Source organism: Monodon monoceros, unplaced genomic scaffold (assembly GCF_005190385.1).
Source record: "Monodon monoceros isolate NGI ecotype Baffin Bay Population unplaced genomic scaffold, NGI_Narwhal_1 Super_Scaffold_21, whole genome shotgun sequence".
NCBI lineage: Eukaryota > Metazoa > Chordata > Mammalia > Artiodactyla > Monodontidae > Monodon > Monodon monoceros.
In genome coordinates this window covers 30714363-30729190 of record NW_021703778.1, presented here as the reverse complement: position 1 = coordinate 30729190, position 14828 = coordinate 30714363, and the positions used below count along the sequence as shown (strand labels likewise).

At 39.5% G+C, this 14828-nt stretch overlaps 1 protein-coding gene across 7 annotated transcripts in view; it reads right to left on the bottom strand.

Annotated features, from left to right (window-relative positions):
• Positions 1–10465: 10465 nt before the first annotated feature.
• TJP1 (tight junction protein 1) overlaps positions 10466–14828 on the bottom strand; it is a 148995-nt gene continuing 144632 nt past the window's right edge. For 4 of the 7 annotated variants that reach the window (XM_029237823.1, XM_029237826.1, XM_029237821.1 and 1 more), the window contains 2 exons: positions 14608–14751; positions 10466–12006 (listed from right to left, as the gene is read on the bottom strand). In XM_029237823.1, coding sequence (XP_029093656.1) covers positions 11912–12006; positions 14608–14751 — 239 coding nt within the window. In that variant the 3' untranslated portion in view covers positions 10466–11911. The remainder of the gene's footprint in view (positions 12007–14607; positions 14752–14828) is intronic. The other 3 variants (XM_029237827.1, XM_029237824.1, XM_029237825.1) reach the window with 3 other exon arrangements.

The following is a 14828-nucleotide window of genomic DNA, read 5'->3' as shown; positions in this document are numbered from 1 at the left end:
TATTTCATTGATATTTTCTACTATTCTCTTAGTCTCTATTTCATTTATTTCTGATCTGATCTTTATGATTTATTTCCTTCTACTAACTTTGTGCTTTTTGTTATCCTAGTTACTTTGGTGTAAGGTTAGGTTGTTTGACATTTTTATTATTTCTTGAGCTAGACTGGTAATGGTATAAACTTCCCTCTTAGAACTCATTTTGCTGTATCTCATAGATTTTGGATCATTGTGATTTCGTTTTCCTTTGTCTCTAAAAATATTTTTAAATTTCATCTTTGACTTTTTCAGTGATCATTAGTCGTTTAGTAGCATATTATTTAGTCTCTACATGTTTGTGTTTTTTGAAGTATTTTTCTTACAGTTGATTTTTACTCTCATGGATTTTTGGTGAGAAAAGATGCTTGATATGATTTCATATTTCTAAAATTTCCTGAGCATTCTTTTGTGGCCTAGCATGCAATCTATAATAGAATATTCCATGTGCACTTGAAGAATACGTGTTCTGCTGTTTTAAATGGAGTATTCTATGTGTCTAATAAGTCTACCTGGTCTAATGTGTCCTTCTATTCCACAGTTTTCTTACTGATATTTTTGCCAGGATGATCTGCCCCTTTAAGTAAGTGAAGTGTTTAAATCTCCTACTATTATTGTGATACAGTCCATTTCTCTATTTATATTTCTTAATATTTAATTATGAATTTAGGTGCTCAAGTGAGTATTTTGAAAACTTTGCTCTGAGAGAGAGAGTATCAGGGTCTATGTCTGGATGAAAAGGAATTTTTCTGGAGTGCCATAGTCACACATGAAGAGGGCATATTCCTAAGAAATGGGCTGAGGTTGTGGAGACAGACTAGAGGTGTGACATTCCACAGCAATTTCTAATTGGTCCTAATATGTTTTAATATTATTCTTTTTTAAAAAAAATTTATTTTATATTGGAGTATAGTTGGTTTACAATGAGGTATTTTTTTCAAGTGTACAAAAGTGATTCAGTTATAAATATACAAAGATATATTCATTTTCAGACTCTTTTCCCATATAGGTTATTACAGAATATTGAGTAGAGTTCCCTGTGCTATACAGTAGATCCTTGTTGATTATTTTATATATAGTAGTGTGTATATGTTAATCCCAACCTCCTAATTTATCACTGCCCCCCCCAACCAGTCCCCTTTGGAATCCATGGGTTTTTTAAAATTGGATAGTAATTGCTTTACAATGTTGTGTTAGTTTCTGCTGTACAGTGAGGTGAATAGCTATATGTATACACATATCTGCTCCCTCTTGGACCTCTCTCCCCCCATCTCACCCATCTAGGTCATCACAGAGCACCAACTTGAGCTCTCTGTGCTCTACAGCAGGTTCCCACTAGCTATCTATTTTACACATGGTAGTGTATTTATGTCAAACCTAATCTCCCAATTCATCCCACCCTCCCCTTCCCACACTGTGTCCACACGTCCATTCTCTACAACTGCATCTAATCCTGCTCTGTAAATAGGTTCATCTGTACCATTTTTCTAGATTCCACATAATGTGTCAATATACGATATTTGTTTTCTCTTTCTTAGTTCACTCTGTATGACAGACTCTAGGTCCATCCACATCTCTACAAATGACCCAGTTTTGTTCCTTTTTATGGCTGAGTAATATTCCATTATATGTGTATGTACCACATCTTTATCCGTTTATCTGTTGAGGAACATTTAGGTTGTTTCCATGACCCGGCTATTGTAAATAGTGCTGCAGTGAATATCGGGGTACATGTGACTTTCTGAATTATGGTTTTCTCAGGGTTTATGCCCAGTAGTGGGATTTCTGGGTCATATATTAGTTCTATTTTTAGTTTTTTAAGGAACCTCCATACTGTTCTCCATAGTGGCTGTATCAATTTACATTCCCACCAAGAGTGCAAGAGGGTTCCCTTTTCTCCACACCCTCTCCAGCATTTATTGTTTGTAGATTTTTTGATGATGGCCATTCTGACTGGTGTGAGGTGATACCTCATTGTAGTTTTGATTTGCATTTCTCTAATGATCAGTGATGTTGAGCATCTTTTCATGTGCTTCTTGGCCATCTGTATGTTTTCTTTGGAGAAGTGTCTATTTACATCTTCTGCCCATTCTTTGGGTTGTTTTTTTGGTATTGAACTGCATGAGCTGTTTTTCTGTTTTGGAGACTAATCCTTTGTCCGTTGCTTCATTTGCAAATATTTTCTCCCATTCTGAGGGTTGTCTTTTCATCTTGTTTATGGTTTCCTTTGCTCTGCACTCTTTACTTAGGTCCCATTCACTTATTTTTTTAAATTTCATTACTCTAGGTGGTGGACCAAAAAAGATCTTTCTGTGATTTATGTCAAAGAGTGTTTTTCCTTTGTTTTCCTCTAAGAGTTTTATAGTGTCTGGTCTTACATTTAGGTCTTTAATCTATTTTGCGTTTATTTTTGTGTGTGGTGTTAGGGAGTGTTCTAATTTCATTCTTCTACGTGTAGCTGTCCATTTTTCCTAGCACCACTTATTGAACAGGCTATCTTTGCTCCATTGTAAATTCTTGCCTCCTTTGTCATAGATTAGATGACCATAGGTACGTGGGTTTATCTCTCGGCTTTCTATCCTGTACCACGGATCTATATTTCTGTTTTTGTGCCACTACCATACTGTCTTGATTACTGAAGCTTTGTAGTATAGTCTGAAGTCAGGGAGCCTGACTTTGTAGTATAGTCTGAAGTATAGTCTGAAGTCAGGGAGCCTGATTCCTCCAGCTCCGTTTTTCTTTCTCAAGATTGCTTTGGCTATTTGGAGTCTTTTGTGTTTCCATACAAATTGTAAAATTTTTTGTTCTAATTCTGTGAAAAATGCCATGGGTAGTTTGATAAGCAATGCATTGAACCTGTAGATTGCTTTGGGTAGTAAAGTCATTTTCACAATATTGAGTTTTCCAATTCAAGAACATGGTATATCTCTCCATCTGTTTGTGTCATCTTTGATTTCTTTCATCAGTGTTTTATAGTTTTTTGAGGTCTTTTGCCTCCTTAGGTAGTTTTATTCCTAGGTATTTTATTCTTTTTGTTGCAGTGGTAAATGGGATTGTTTCCTTAATTTCTGTTTCTAATCCTTCATTGTTAGCTTATAGGAATGCCAGAGATTTCTGTGCATTAATTTTGTATCCTGCAACCTTACCAAATTCATTGATTAGTTTTAGTGGTTTCCTGGTGGCATCTTTAGGATTTTCTATGTATAGTATCATGTCATCTGCAAACAGTCAGTTTTACTTCTTCTTTTCCAATATGTACTTCTTTTATTTCTCTTTCTACTCTGATTGGCCATTGGTAGGACTTCCAAAACTTTGTTGAATAATAGTCGCCAGAGTGGGCATCCTTGTCTTGCTCCTCATCTTAGAGGAAATGCTTTCAGTATTTCACCACTGACGATGATGTTTGCTGTGGGTTTGTCATATATGGCCTTTATTACGTTGAGGTGGTTTCCCTCTATGCCCACTCCTGAAGAATTTTTATCGTAAATGGGTGTTGAATTTTGTCAAAAGCTTTTTCTGCCTCTATTGAGATAATCATATGATTTTTATTCTTTAATTTGTTAATATAGTGTATCACATTGATTTTGTGTATATTGAAGAATTCTTGCATTGCTGGGATAAATTCCACTTGATCTTGGTGTATGATCCTTTTAATGTGTTGTTGGATTCTGTTTGGTAGTATTTTGTTGAGGATTACTGTATCTATGTTCATCAGTGTTATTGGTGTGTAATTTTCTTCTTTGTGATATCTTTGTCTGGTTTTGGTATGAGGGTGATGGTGGCCTCGTAGAATGAGTTTGCAAGTATTCCTCCCTCTGCAATTTTCTGGAAGAGTTTCAGAAGGATGGGTGTTAGCTCTTCTCTAAATGTTTGATAGAATTCACCTGTAAAGCCATCTGCTCCTGGACTTCTGTTTGTTGGAAGGTTTTTAATTACCATTTCAATTTCATTACTTGCGTTTGGTCTGTGTATATTTTCTAATTCGTCCTGGTTCAGCCTTGGAAAGCTGTACCTTTCTAAGGATTTGTACATTTCTTTCAGGTTGTCCGTTTTATTGGCACACAGTTGCTTGTAGTCGTCTCTTATGATCCTTTGTATTTCTGTGGTGTCATTTGTAATTTCTCCTTTTTAATTTCTAGTTTTATTGGTTTGAGTCCTCTCCCTTTTTAAAATTTTATTTATTTATTTTTGGCTGCATTTGGCTTCATTGCTGCAGGCAGGCTTTCTCTAGTTGCAGAGAGCAGGGGCTACTCTTCGTTGCAGTGCATAGGCTTCTCATTGCGGTGGCTTCTCTTATTGCGGAGCATGAGCTCTAAATGCACGGGCTTCAGTAGTTGTGGCATATGCACTCAGTAGTTGTGGCTCACGGGCTCTAGAGCACAGGCTCAGTAGTTGTGACGCACGGGCTTAGTTGCTCTGCAGCATGTGGGATCTTCCCAGACCAGGGCTTGAGCCCGTGTCCCCTGTACTGGTAGGCATATTCCTAACCACTGTGCTACCAAGGAAGTCCCCCTTTTCTTATATATAAATTTATTTATTTATTTATTTTTGTCTGCATTGGGTCTTCATTGCTGTGCGTGGCTTTCTCTACTTGCGGTGTGTGGGGGCTACTCTTCATTATAGTCCACAGGCTTCTCATTGCGGGGGCTTCTCTTGTTGTGGAGAACGGGCTCTTGGCGTGCGGCCTTCAGTAGTTGCAGCACACAGGCTGAGTAGTTCTGCCTCATGGGTTCTAGAGTGCTGGCTCAGTAGTTCTGATGCACAGGCTTAGTTGATCCACAGCATGTGGGATCTTCCCAGACCAGGGCTTGAACCCATGTCCCCTGCATTGGCAGGCAGATTCTTAACCACCTAGCTACCAGGGAAGTCCCCTGTATCTTTTTTTTGTGATGATTCTGGCTAAAGGTTTATCAATTTGTTTATCTTCTCAAGGAACCAACTTTTAGTTTTATTGATCTTTGCTATTATTTTCTTCGTTTCTATTTCATTGTTCTGATCTTTATGATTTCTTTCCTTCTACTAACTTTGAGTTTTCTTTGTTCTTCTTTCTCTAGTTGCTTTAGGTGTAAAGTTAGTTGTTAATTTGAGAGTCTTCTTGTTTCTTGAGGTGAGCTTGAATTGCTATAAACTTCCCTCTTAGAACTGCTTTTGCTGCATCCCATAGGTTTTCGATCGTCATGGTTTAGTTGTCATTTGTTTCTAGGTACTTTTAAATTTCCTCTTTGATTACTTCAGTGATCTCTTGGTTATCTAGCAGCGCACTGTTTAGCTTCCATGTGTTTGTGTTTTTTTACAATTTTTTTCCCCTGTAATTGATTTCTAGTCTCATAGCATGTTAGTTGGAAAAGATGCTTGGTACGATTTTAATTTTCTTAAATTTTCCAAGGCTTGGTGTCTGAGCCAAGATGTGATCTATCGTGGAGAATGTTCTGTGTGTCCTTGAGAAGAAAGTGTATTCTGTCACTTTCAGGTAGAATGTCCTATAAATATCAATTAAAAGTATCTGGTCTATTGTGCCATTTAAAGCTTGTGTTTATTTTCTGTCTGGGTGATCTGTCCATTGGTGAAAGTGGGGTGTTAAAGTCCCCCACTATTATTGTGTTACGGTCAATTTCCCCTTTTATGGCTGTTAGCATTTGCCTTATGGATTGAGGTGCTCCTATATTGGGTGCATAAATATTTACAATTGTTACCTTTTCTTCTTGGATTGATCCCTTGATCATTATGTAGTGTCCTTCCTTATCTCTTGTAACAGCCTTTATTTTAAAGTCTGATATGAGTATTGCTACTCCAGCTTTCTTGTGATTTCCATTTGTGTGGAATATCGTTTTCCTTCCCCTCACTTTCAGTCTGTATGTGTCCCTAGGTCTGCAATGAGTCTCTTGTAGACAGCATATGTACAGGTCTTGTTTTTGTATCCATTCAACCAGTCCGTGTCTTTTGGTTGGGGCATTTAATCCATTTACATTCAAGGTGATTATTTATATTTATGTTCCTATTACCATTTTCTTAATTGATTTAGGGTTTTTTTTGTGGGTCTTTTTCTTCTCTTGTGTTTCCCACCTAGAGAAGTTGCTTTAGCATTTGTTGTAAAGCTGGTTTTGGTGGTGCTGAATTCTCTTAGCGTTTGCTTGTCTGTAAAGCTTTTGATTTCTCCATCAAATATGAATGAGCTCCTTGCTGGGTAGAGTAATCTTGGTTGTAGGTTTTCCCTCTTTCATCCCTTTAAATATATCCTTCCACTCCCTTCTGGCCTGCAGAATTTCTGCTGAAAAATCAGCTGATAACCTTATGGGGATTCACTTGTAGGTTATTTGTTGTTTTTCCCTTGCTGCTTTTAATATTTTTTCTTTGAATTTAATTTTTGTTTGATTAATATGTGTCTTGGTGTGTTTCTCCTAGGGTTTATCCTGTATGGGACTCTCTGTGCTTCCTGGACTTGGGTGACTATTTCCTTTCCCATGTTAGGGAAGTTTTTGACCATAATCTCCTCATATTTTCTCAGACCCTTGTCTTTCTCTTCTTCTTCTGGGACCCCTATAATGTGAATGTTGGTGCATTTACTGTTGTCCCAGAGGTCTCTGAGACTGTCCTCAAGTCTTTTCATTCTTTTTTCTTTATTCTGCTCTTTGGCAGTTATTTCCACCATTCTATCTTCCAGCTCACTTGTTCGTTCTTCTGCCTCAGTTATTCTGCTATCGATTCCTTCTAGTGTATTTTTCATTTCATTTATTATGTTGTTCATCACTGTGTTTGTTCTTTAGTTCTTCTAGGTCTTTGTTAAACATTTCATGTATTTTCTGAATCCGTGCCTCCATTCTATTTCTGAGATTTTGGATCATCTTTACTATCATTACTCTGAATTCTTTTTCAGGTAGGTTGCCTATTTCCTCTTCATTTATTTGGTCTTGTAGGTTTTTACCTTCCTCCTTCGTCTGTAATATATTTTCTTGTTTCATTTTTTTGATGGGTGGGGCTGTGTTCCTGTTTTACTCGTTGTTTAGCCTGAGGTGTCCAGCGCTGGAGTTTGCAGGCAGCTGGACAAAAGCTGTGTCTTGTTGCTGAGATGAGGACCTTCAGGAGACCTCACTCTGATTAATATTCCCTGGGGTCTGAGGTTCTCTGCTAGTCCCGTGGTTTGGACTTGGTGCTCCCACCACAGGAGCTCAAGCCCAACCCGCTGTATGGGAACCAAGGTCCTGTAAGCTGTATGGTGCGGCAAAAGAAAAAAGAAGGAAAAAAAAAGAGTACAATAACAAAAAATTAAATTTAAATTAGGGAAATAAAAAATATATTAGAAAAAATATAAGTGAAACAGTAACAACAAGTTAAAACAGAAGCACAAGAGCAAAAAACAAAAACAAAAACTGGAAAAGGCCTTAACTGTGGGGGTGGGGCTTAGGCGGGGGCGGGGACTTACGCTAAGGACTTGTGCCACTGGCAATGGCAGCATGGCTGGAGGGGTCGTTGGAGTGTGGAGTGTAGAAGTAAGGCCCTGGGTGGGGGTACGTGGACAGGGCTTAGGCTCAGCACACCTGGAGGGGCCCTCTGAGTACAGAGGATCAGGCCCGGGACCGCAGCAGGGTCCCAGGGCCCAAGTGGGCAGGGGAAATGCCAGCCACATTCCCTTCCGATCCTCCCAATGTCCCTAGGGTATCTCCCCGTACCCGTTGCTCCCCTCACCATGGGTGGGCCCCTCTGGGCATGGGAACCCCTCCTGTCCCCCAGCCGCCCCTCCAGGGCACTGGTCCCATCCTGCCTCCACTTCTTGCCTGTCCGCCCCCCTCCCATGTCCTACCTGGTCGCTCAGGGGTTCATCCCGTCCCCTTAGGTGTTCGTTGTCCCCCACCAGTGCCTGGCAGGTGCCCAGTTATGTGATTCAGTTATAAATATACAAATATATATTCATTTTCAGATTCTTTTCCCATATAGGTTACTACACAATATTGAGTAGAGTTCCCTGCACTATACAGTAGATCCTTGTTGATTATTTTATATACAGTAGTGAGTATATGTTAAGCCAGCCTCCTAATTCATCCCTCCCCTCCCCTTTCCCCTTTGGAAACCGTAAGTTTGTTTTTTTGTTTTTAATTCAGGTATATTTATTGAAGATAAAAAACTAGAAATTAATAAAAGAGTAAGTGGATTTCCACAAATGGCTAACACAAATGCCTGAGTTTGTTTTTGAGGTCTGTGACTGTTTTTTTGTAAATAAGTTCATTTGTATCATTTTTTAGATTCCAAATATAAGTGGTATCATATGATGTCATTTTCTAACTCCAATTAGTATACTTATCTCTAGGTCCATTCATGTTGCTGCAAATGGCATTATTTCATTCTGTTATGGCTGAATAGTATTCCATTGTGTATGTGCACCACTTCTTTATCCATTCATCTGTTGATGGGTACATAGGTTTCTTCCATGTGTTTGCTATTTTAAATAGTGCTCAATGGACATTAGGGTGCATGCATCTTTTGGAATTAATGGTTTTCTCCTTATGTATGCCCAAGTGTGATTACTAGATCATATGGTAACTGTATTTTTAGTTTTTTAAGGAACTTCCATACTATTCTCCATAGTGGCTGTACCAGTTTACATTCACACCAACAGTGTAGGAGGGTTTCCTTTTCTCCACACCCTCTACACCATTTGTTTGTAGACTTTTTGATGATGGCCATTCTGAACAGCGTGAGGTGATACCTCATTAGAGTACTGATTTGCATTTTTCTAATAATTAGGGATGTTGAGCATCTTTTCATGTGTTTTTGGCCTATATGTCTTCTTTGGAGAAATGTCAGTTTAGGTTTTATGCCCATTTTTTGTTGTTTTTTTGATATTGAGCTGCATGAGCTGTTTGTATATTTTGGAGATTAATCCTTTGTCCGTTGATTCATTTGCAAATATTTTCTCCCATTCCTAAGACTGTCTTTTCATCTTGTTTACAGTTTCCTTTGCTGTGCTAAAAGCTTTTCAGTTTAATTAGGTCTCATTTGTTTATTTTTGTTTTTCTCATTACTTTAGGAGGTGGGTCAAAAAAGATCTTGGTGCGATTTATGTCAAAGAGTGTTTTGCCTGTTTTTTTTTGCGGTATGCGGGCCTCTCACTGTTCCGGCCTCTCGCGTTGCGGAGCGCAGGCTCCGGACGCACAGGCTCAGCAGCCATGGCTCACAGGCCCAGCCGCTCCATGGCATGTGGGATCTTCCCGGACCGGGGCACGAACCCGTGTCCCCTGCATCAGCGGGCAGACTCTCAACCACTGCGCCACCAGGGAAGCCCTGCCTATGTTTTCCTCTAAGAGTTTTATGGTGTCTGGCCTTACATTTAGGTCTTTAATCCATTTGGAGTTTATTTTTGTGTATGGTGTTAGGGAGTGTTCTAATTTCATTCTTTACACGTAGCTGTCCAGTTTTTCTAGCACCACTTATTGTAGAGGCTGTCTTCGCTTCATTGTATATCCTTGCCTTCTGTTACAGATTCGGCGACCGCAGGTGCGTGGGTTTATCTCTGGGCTTTCTATCCTGTTCCACTGATCTGTATTTGTTTTTGTACGAGTACCACAGTGTCTTCATTACTGTAGCTTTGTAGTAGTATAGTGTGAAGTCAGGGACCCTGACACCTCCAGCTCCATTCCCCCACCCCCGCCCGCCCCACCAAGATTGCTTTGGCTACTCAAGGTGTTTCCATACAAATTGTAAAATTCTTTGTTCTAATTCTGTGAAAAATGCCACTGGTAATTTTATCGGGAGTACACTGAATCTGTAGATTGCTTTGGGTAGTACATTTTCACAACATTGATTCTTCCAGTCCAAGAACATGGTATATCTCTCCATCTGTTTGTGTCATCTTTGATGTATTTCATCTGTATCTTATACTTTGCTGCATACAAGTCTTTTGACTCCTTAGGTATGTTTATTCCTAGATATTTTATTCTTTCTGTTGCAGTGGTAAATGGGATTGTTTCCTTAATTTCTCTTTCTGATCTTTCATTGTTAGTGTATAGGAACGCAACAGATTTCTGTTTGTTAATTTTGTATCTTGCGACTTTACTAAATTCATTGATTAGCTCTGGTAATTTTCTGGTGGCATCTGCAAGAACTGCAGATTAAATCCCCGTAATCGGCCCATGTTATGTTTTTCTAAAACTATAAGGGAGGAGACAAAACCATATACAAGTTGGCCCTAAGGAACACGAATAAACACATACATCCACATACACTTACAGGCACAGTGGGAAGACTCCGCCTGCCCCCCCTTCTCCTGCTCTGTCTTCTGCCAGGATGCACTGGCAACAGGGGCTCACTCCAAATCCCCCACCCCCACCAGGACCAACGCGGCAGCAGGCAACTGGGTGATGAGGATCAGTGTGCAGGATTTTAAACTGGGATTATGAAGTTAAACAATACTAGAAATAGTGGGCAAACAGACCAAACCAGCACTTTATTTTAAAAAGTTTTATTCTGCAGATTTAGAAATTTGAGATTTTTTTTTTAATAACTGCAAAAGAAATTCAGTCACACCTACTGATTAACAGAATGTAGTGGTGTATTATCTAAACAGAAATTGTGCTGATGTGCCATAATAAATTGTCTATTAGTAAAAAAATACACTTTAGGGCACAGCATCATATCACAAATTACAATAGGGATACTTTGCAAGAATTTATTCAAACTAGAGAATTCTGAGTAACTGTATCTTTTTGAATGCAGCATTTAAAAATGTAACAACTCTGTGCATTCTTTTTCTTAAAAAACTGACCTTGTGTGTGTCATAGAAATGCTGCTTTATTGCTGCAGAGGTCAAAGTTCAAGGCTCAAGAGGTACAGGAGGGAATACAAAGGTAGCCTTAAGAAACTTGGTTTTGTTTATGTATAAAAAAGGTAAAGTTTATAAAAGTTAATTTACAAACCAAGAACAAAGTGGTATGCACGCCTTATGTACAAGCATCCTTAAAACATCAAAAGTTTTTAAATGCATAGCCTAAAAAAAGAGAGAGAGAGAGAAAACCACCACTGCCCCTTGCCAAACAAACAAAACAAAACAAAAAAACCCACCCCAAATCACACCATTATTTTCTTCTGGGTGATTACACATTTCTGAAACCACCAAATCCACAATTCACTCAATCTTTTCATGATACAGCATCTAGATGTGCACAAAAGCCATAAAAACTTAGTAACACACAGAACGATCTAAGAATTGAAAACACAAGGGTAAGGCATTCCTGCTGGTTAGTATGTCTATGGTGATATGGTTAACTCATAGATCCAAAGAGGCCACAGAACCAGTCTCACATGCTTTGGTGTCCTTCCCTAAGAAAAATGAGTTTTCATATACAGTAAGTGTCTTCACTTGCCCCGCCCCGCCAAAAAAAAAAAAAAAAACTATAAATTCCTCTTACTGTACATTTCTGTTAAATCCACTACACTGGTTATACATTTGAGGTGCTTTTGAAAAACGTGTGATTACCTCATGCATAATAAAAATGTGTATGCCAGGCCAGGGCCATAATAAAGTCTGAAACAGTGTACTTTGGAAAGAACAAAACTCAAATGCACCCCATTTACTGGCTGGTATTTTAACGGAAATCAATATGTGAAGTTAAGCAGTGACCATATAAAAGTACAAAACTCATTACAAAGCATCACATCTTGGAGCCTGTAGCCAACACCGACCCCCAACATGCAGCAGGCAGCATGTTTCCCAAGCACGGTTCAGGGGATGTTCACTCAGCCTCTCCAGTTCAAACAAAGCGTGTGATACTAACACACTGCAGTGTCAATTATAGGAAAAGTATAATACTTGATGAGTGGTTCCATTTAGATTTAGTAAGTTTAACCCAGTTTCACATTATTTAATCAAGTTCCTATATTTTAAGAATTAAAAGTGGTCAATCAAGACAGAAACACAGTTTGCTCCAACAAGATAATTTGGATCTCCAGGAAGACACTTGTTTTGCCAGGTTTTAGGATCGCCTACGAGAGAAAAAAAAGTTCATGTCATTTCTGGTTGGTTAAACTGCTATCTGTAATGCTTTGCAATCATGGGACAAACACAAACATATATATTTAGATACAATTTTCCTCTATTTCTTCAGCATACTGCACTTGTACCAAAACTCTTAGTGCTATATATATACTTCATTGGAGACCCACTGGAATCTAATGATCCAAAAGCTGTTGCAGATTTCTCGTTTATTTTTTATGTTTTCAAGTTCGAGCCTTTTAAAAAATGAATAAAAGTTAGGGTGATCATGTGCCTGGGACAGTTCCAGTTTGCCCCTGAGTCCAAACCCTTATTAAGAGTACCCTTCTTGGGCTTCCCTGGTGGCGCAGTGGTTGGGAGTCTGCCTGCCGATGCAGGGGACGCGGGTTCGTGCCCCGGTCCGGGAAGATCCCACATGCCGCAGAGCGGCTGGGCGCGTGAGCTATGGCCGCTGAGCCTGTGCTCTGCAACGGGAGAGGCCACAACAGTGAGAGGCCCGCGTGCCGCAGAAAGAAAGAGAGTACCCCTTTCACTTTCAGAAGTTCAGACGGTAATTCTATGATTGCCCCACCTGAGCTGGGCATGAGAACGCGTTTCTCACACTTGACAGACCACACGAAACCCTCAACACTGCAGAATTCGGTTCTTAAGGAGCCTCCTCCCCTTTACAAAAAAAAAAAAATTCATTGAGACTGGGCCAGAGATTCTTAGCCCTGATCCTGCTGTACAACAAAACCATTCATGATGCTTCCAAAAGTCACTGAACTGAGTAAGTCTGAAGCAGGGCCTGGGCTTTGGAGTTTTTAACCAGCTTTTAACCAGGTGATTTGAGATTTGCAGCTACAGCTAAGGAGCCCTGGCAGTGGACTCAACGTAAAGAAGGCTGGGACAGCCATACATCTCTTGTGTCCATGGTAAGTGACAGTCAAAGCTGCTGCCTGTAGAGCAACAGTTCTCCACCAGCAGCAGTTCTGCCCCTCAGGGGACAATGTCTGGAGGCAGTTTTGCTTGTCACAACCGGCATCTAGCGGGTGGAGGCCAGGGAGGCTGCTAAACACCCCACAGGGCCAAGGCTGAGAAACCCTGCAGACTGTGAGCTGTCCGTTACCTAAGCGACATCTGAGTCACGGTGGGCTAAGCAGTTTAAAACAGGGTTTAACTTCACAGATGCACGTGGGCTTGTGCAATACTGCAGATACATTGTTCAGGCAATGAGACAGACAACTCTTGGGGAAAACTTTAGGTTCAAAATTCTTTCCAATATACTAATAAATGCTTCTTGGAATTAAGTCAGAAGCTATCAAAATCTACCCTTGACTTTTTAAAACAGAAATTTACAGTAGCAAAAGCGTTCCGAAGCCACACAGAATAACATAAAATTACATTTCTCTTCTAGGTGTACATAAGTCAAATTTAACACAGGAAAAAGTAAGTTGTTTCAATCTAACAAAACAACATGTTCTGTGGCACAAAACAAATTGTACGAAGCATACTGATTTTTTTCGTATCTGGAAAAAAATCGCTTATAAAACAAGTAGCAACAGGTAGTTACTTTAAGGACCCTCAACCTATTTTGGGTTAGAGGACGATCACAGCCCACACTAAAACCTGACTTCTGGAATGTATGTTTTAAATGCAGTTTTATTAATGTTAATTCATTAGTTCAAACTAGGCTAATAAAATGTTTCTCAGTGGAGTTCCTGAAGAACTGTTCCCAGAAAATGGGGTACTTGTGAATGAATAGGGGTACTTGTGAATGAATATATGTAATATTTTATGTTGGGTAATATTAAAATATGTTCTTTACACCATAAAACTCTATTTCATACTGTACCAAACTAAAACTGTATAATGCGCATCTGATTTATCAAAAATTCAGAAGAACTTTAAATTCTTTTTTTCTACATCAGGTTCAATTAAAGTTTTCTATGCCATAAATATAGAAAGTTCTGACTTTAGTCTAACTGACTTAGTCACCCAAGGAAGTGAGAAATGTGAAAATGCAATGGAAGCTTTCAAATTATGATCTTGACAGCAAAAAGCCATTTTAAAAGTGTATTACAGAAGTTATTTTGAGTTTTACATGGAAAAACCATGGCCAAGTATGATCACAGTGTAAGGTCTTTTATCTTTCAAGTTTCTCTAGTGTGTGTGCATATACACACCCACACACACACACCCCTACAAAGTATATACTTTGTAGACTGAGAAATAGTAACCAAAAATAGAAATTATTATATAAAGGAATCAAATCATTTTAGTATAAAGACGAAAACGCATATATATGTAGGACAATATCAATTCTCCCACCTCATCTTAAAAATTTTTGACAGAATAATTTTGTTGAACACCAAGAAACAGTCAACCTTTGGCCAAATCATCAATGTTTACAAGGCAGAAGCTTCTCTACCTTTCAGTTTTCATTTACAATATATGTACCACAAATAAACTCCAAAACACTGGTGATGCCTACAAGGCCACAGGAACAGAGGGAGGATCTGTGCACAGACAGCACGGGTAGCTCCGTCAGCCCAGGGGTCAATCAACGACAGCACCCAAAGCCCCCAAAGGACAGAGTGAAGACAGCATACCCGACGAGGAGTCGGATGATTTTAGAGCAAAAGACCAACCGTCAGGAGTCATGGACGCACAGTGTGGTAAGCGCAGCTCCACGGGCTTCAGGAACTTGAGGCCATGGGGCCCGCACATCACTAAGGGGCTCAGCAGGGTCTCACCTGGGGTGGGGGGAGAGAGGTTAGACGGCTGGCTTCCTTCTAGACCCACACCCTCCTCACCCTCCTTCTAACCATAT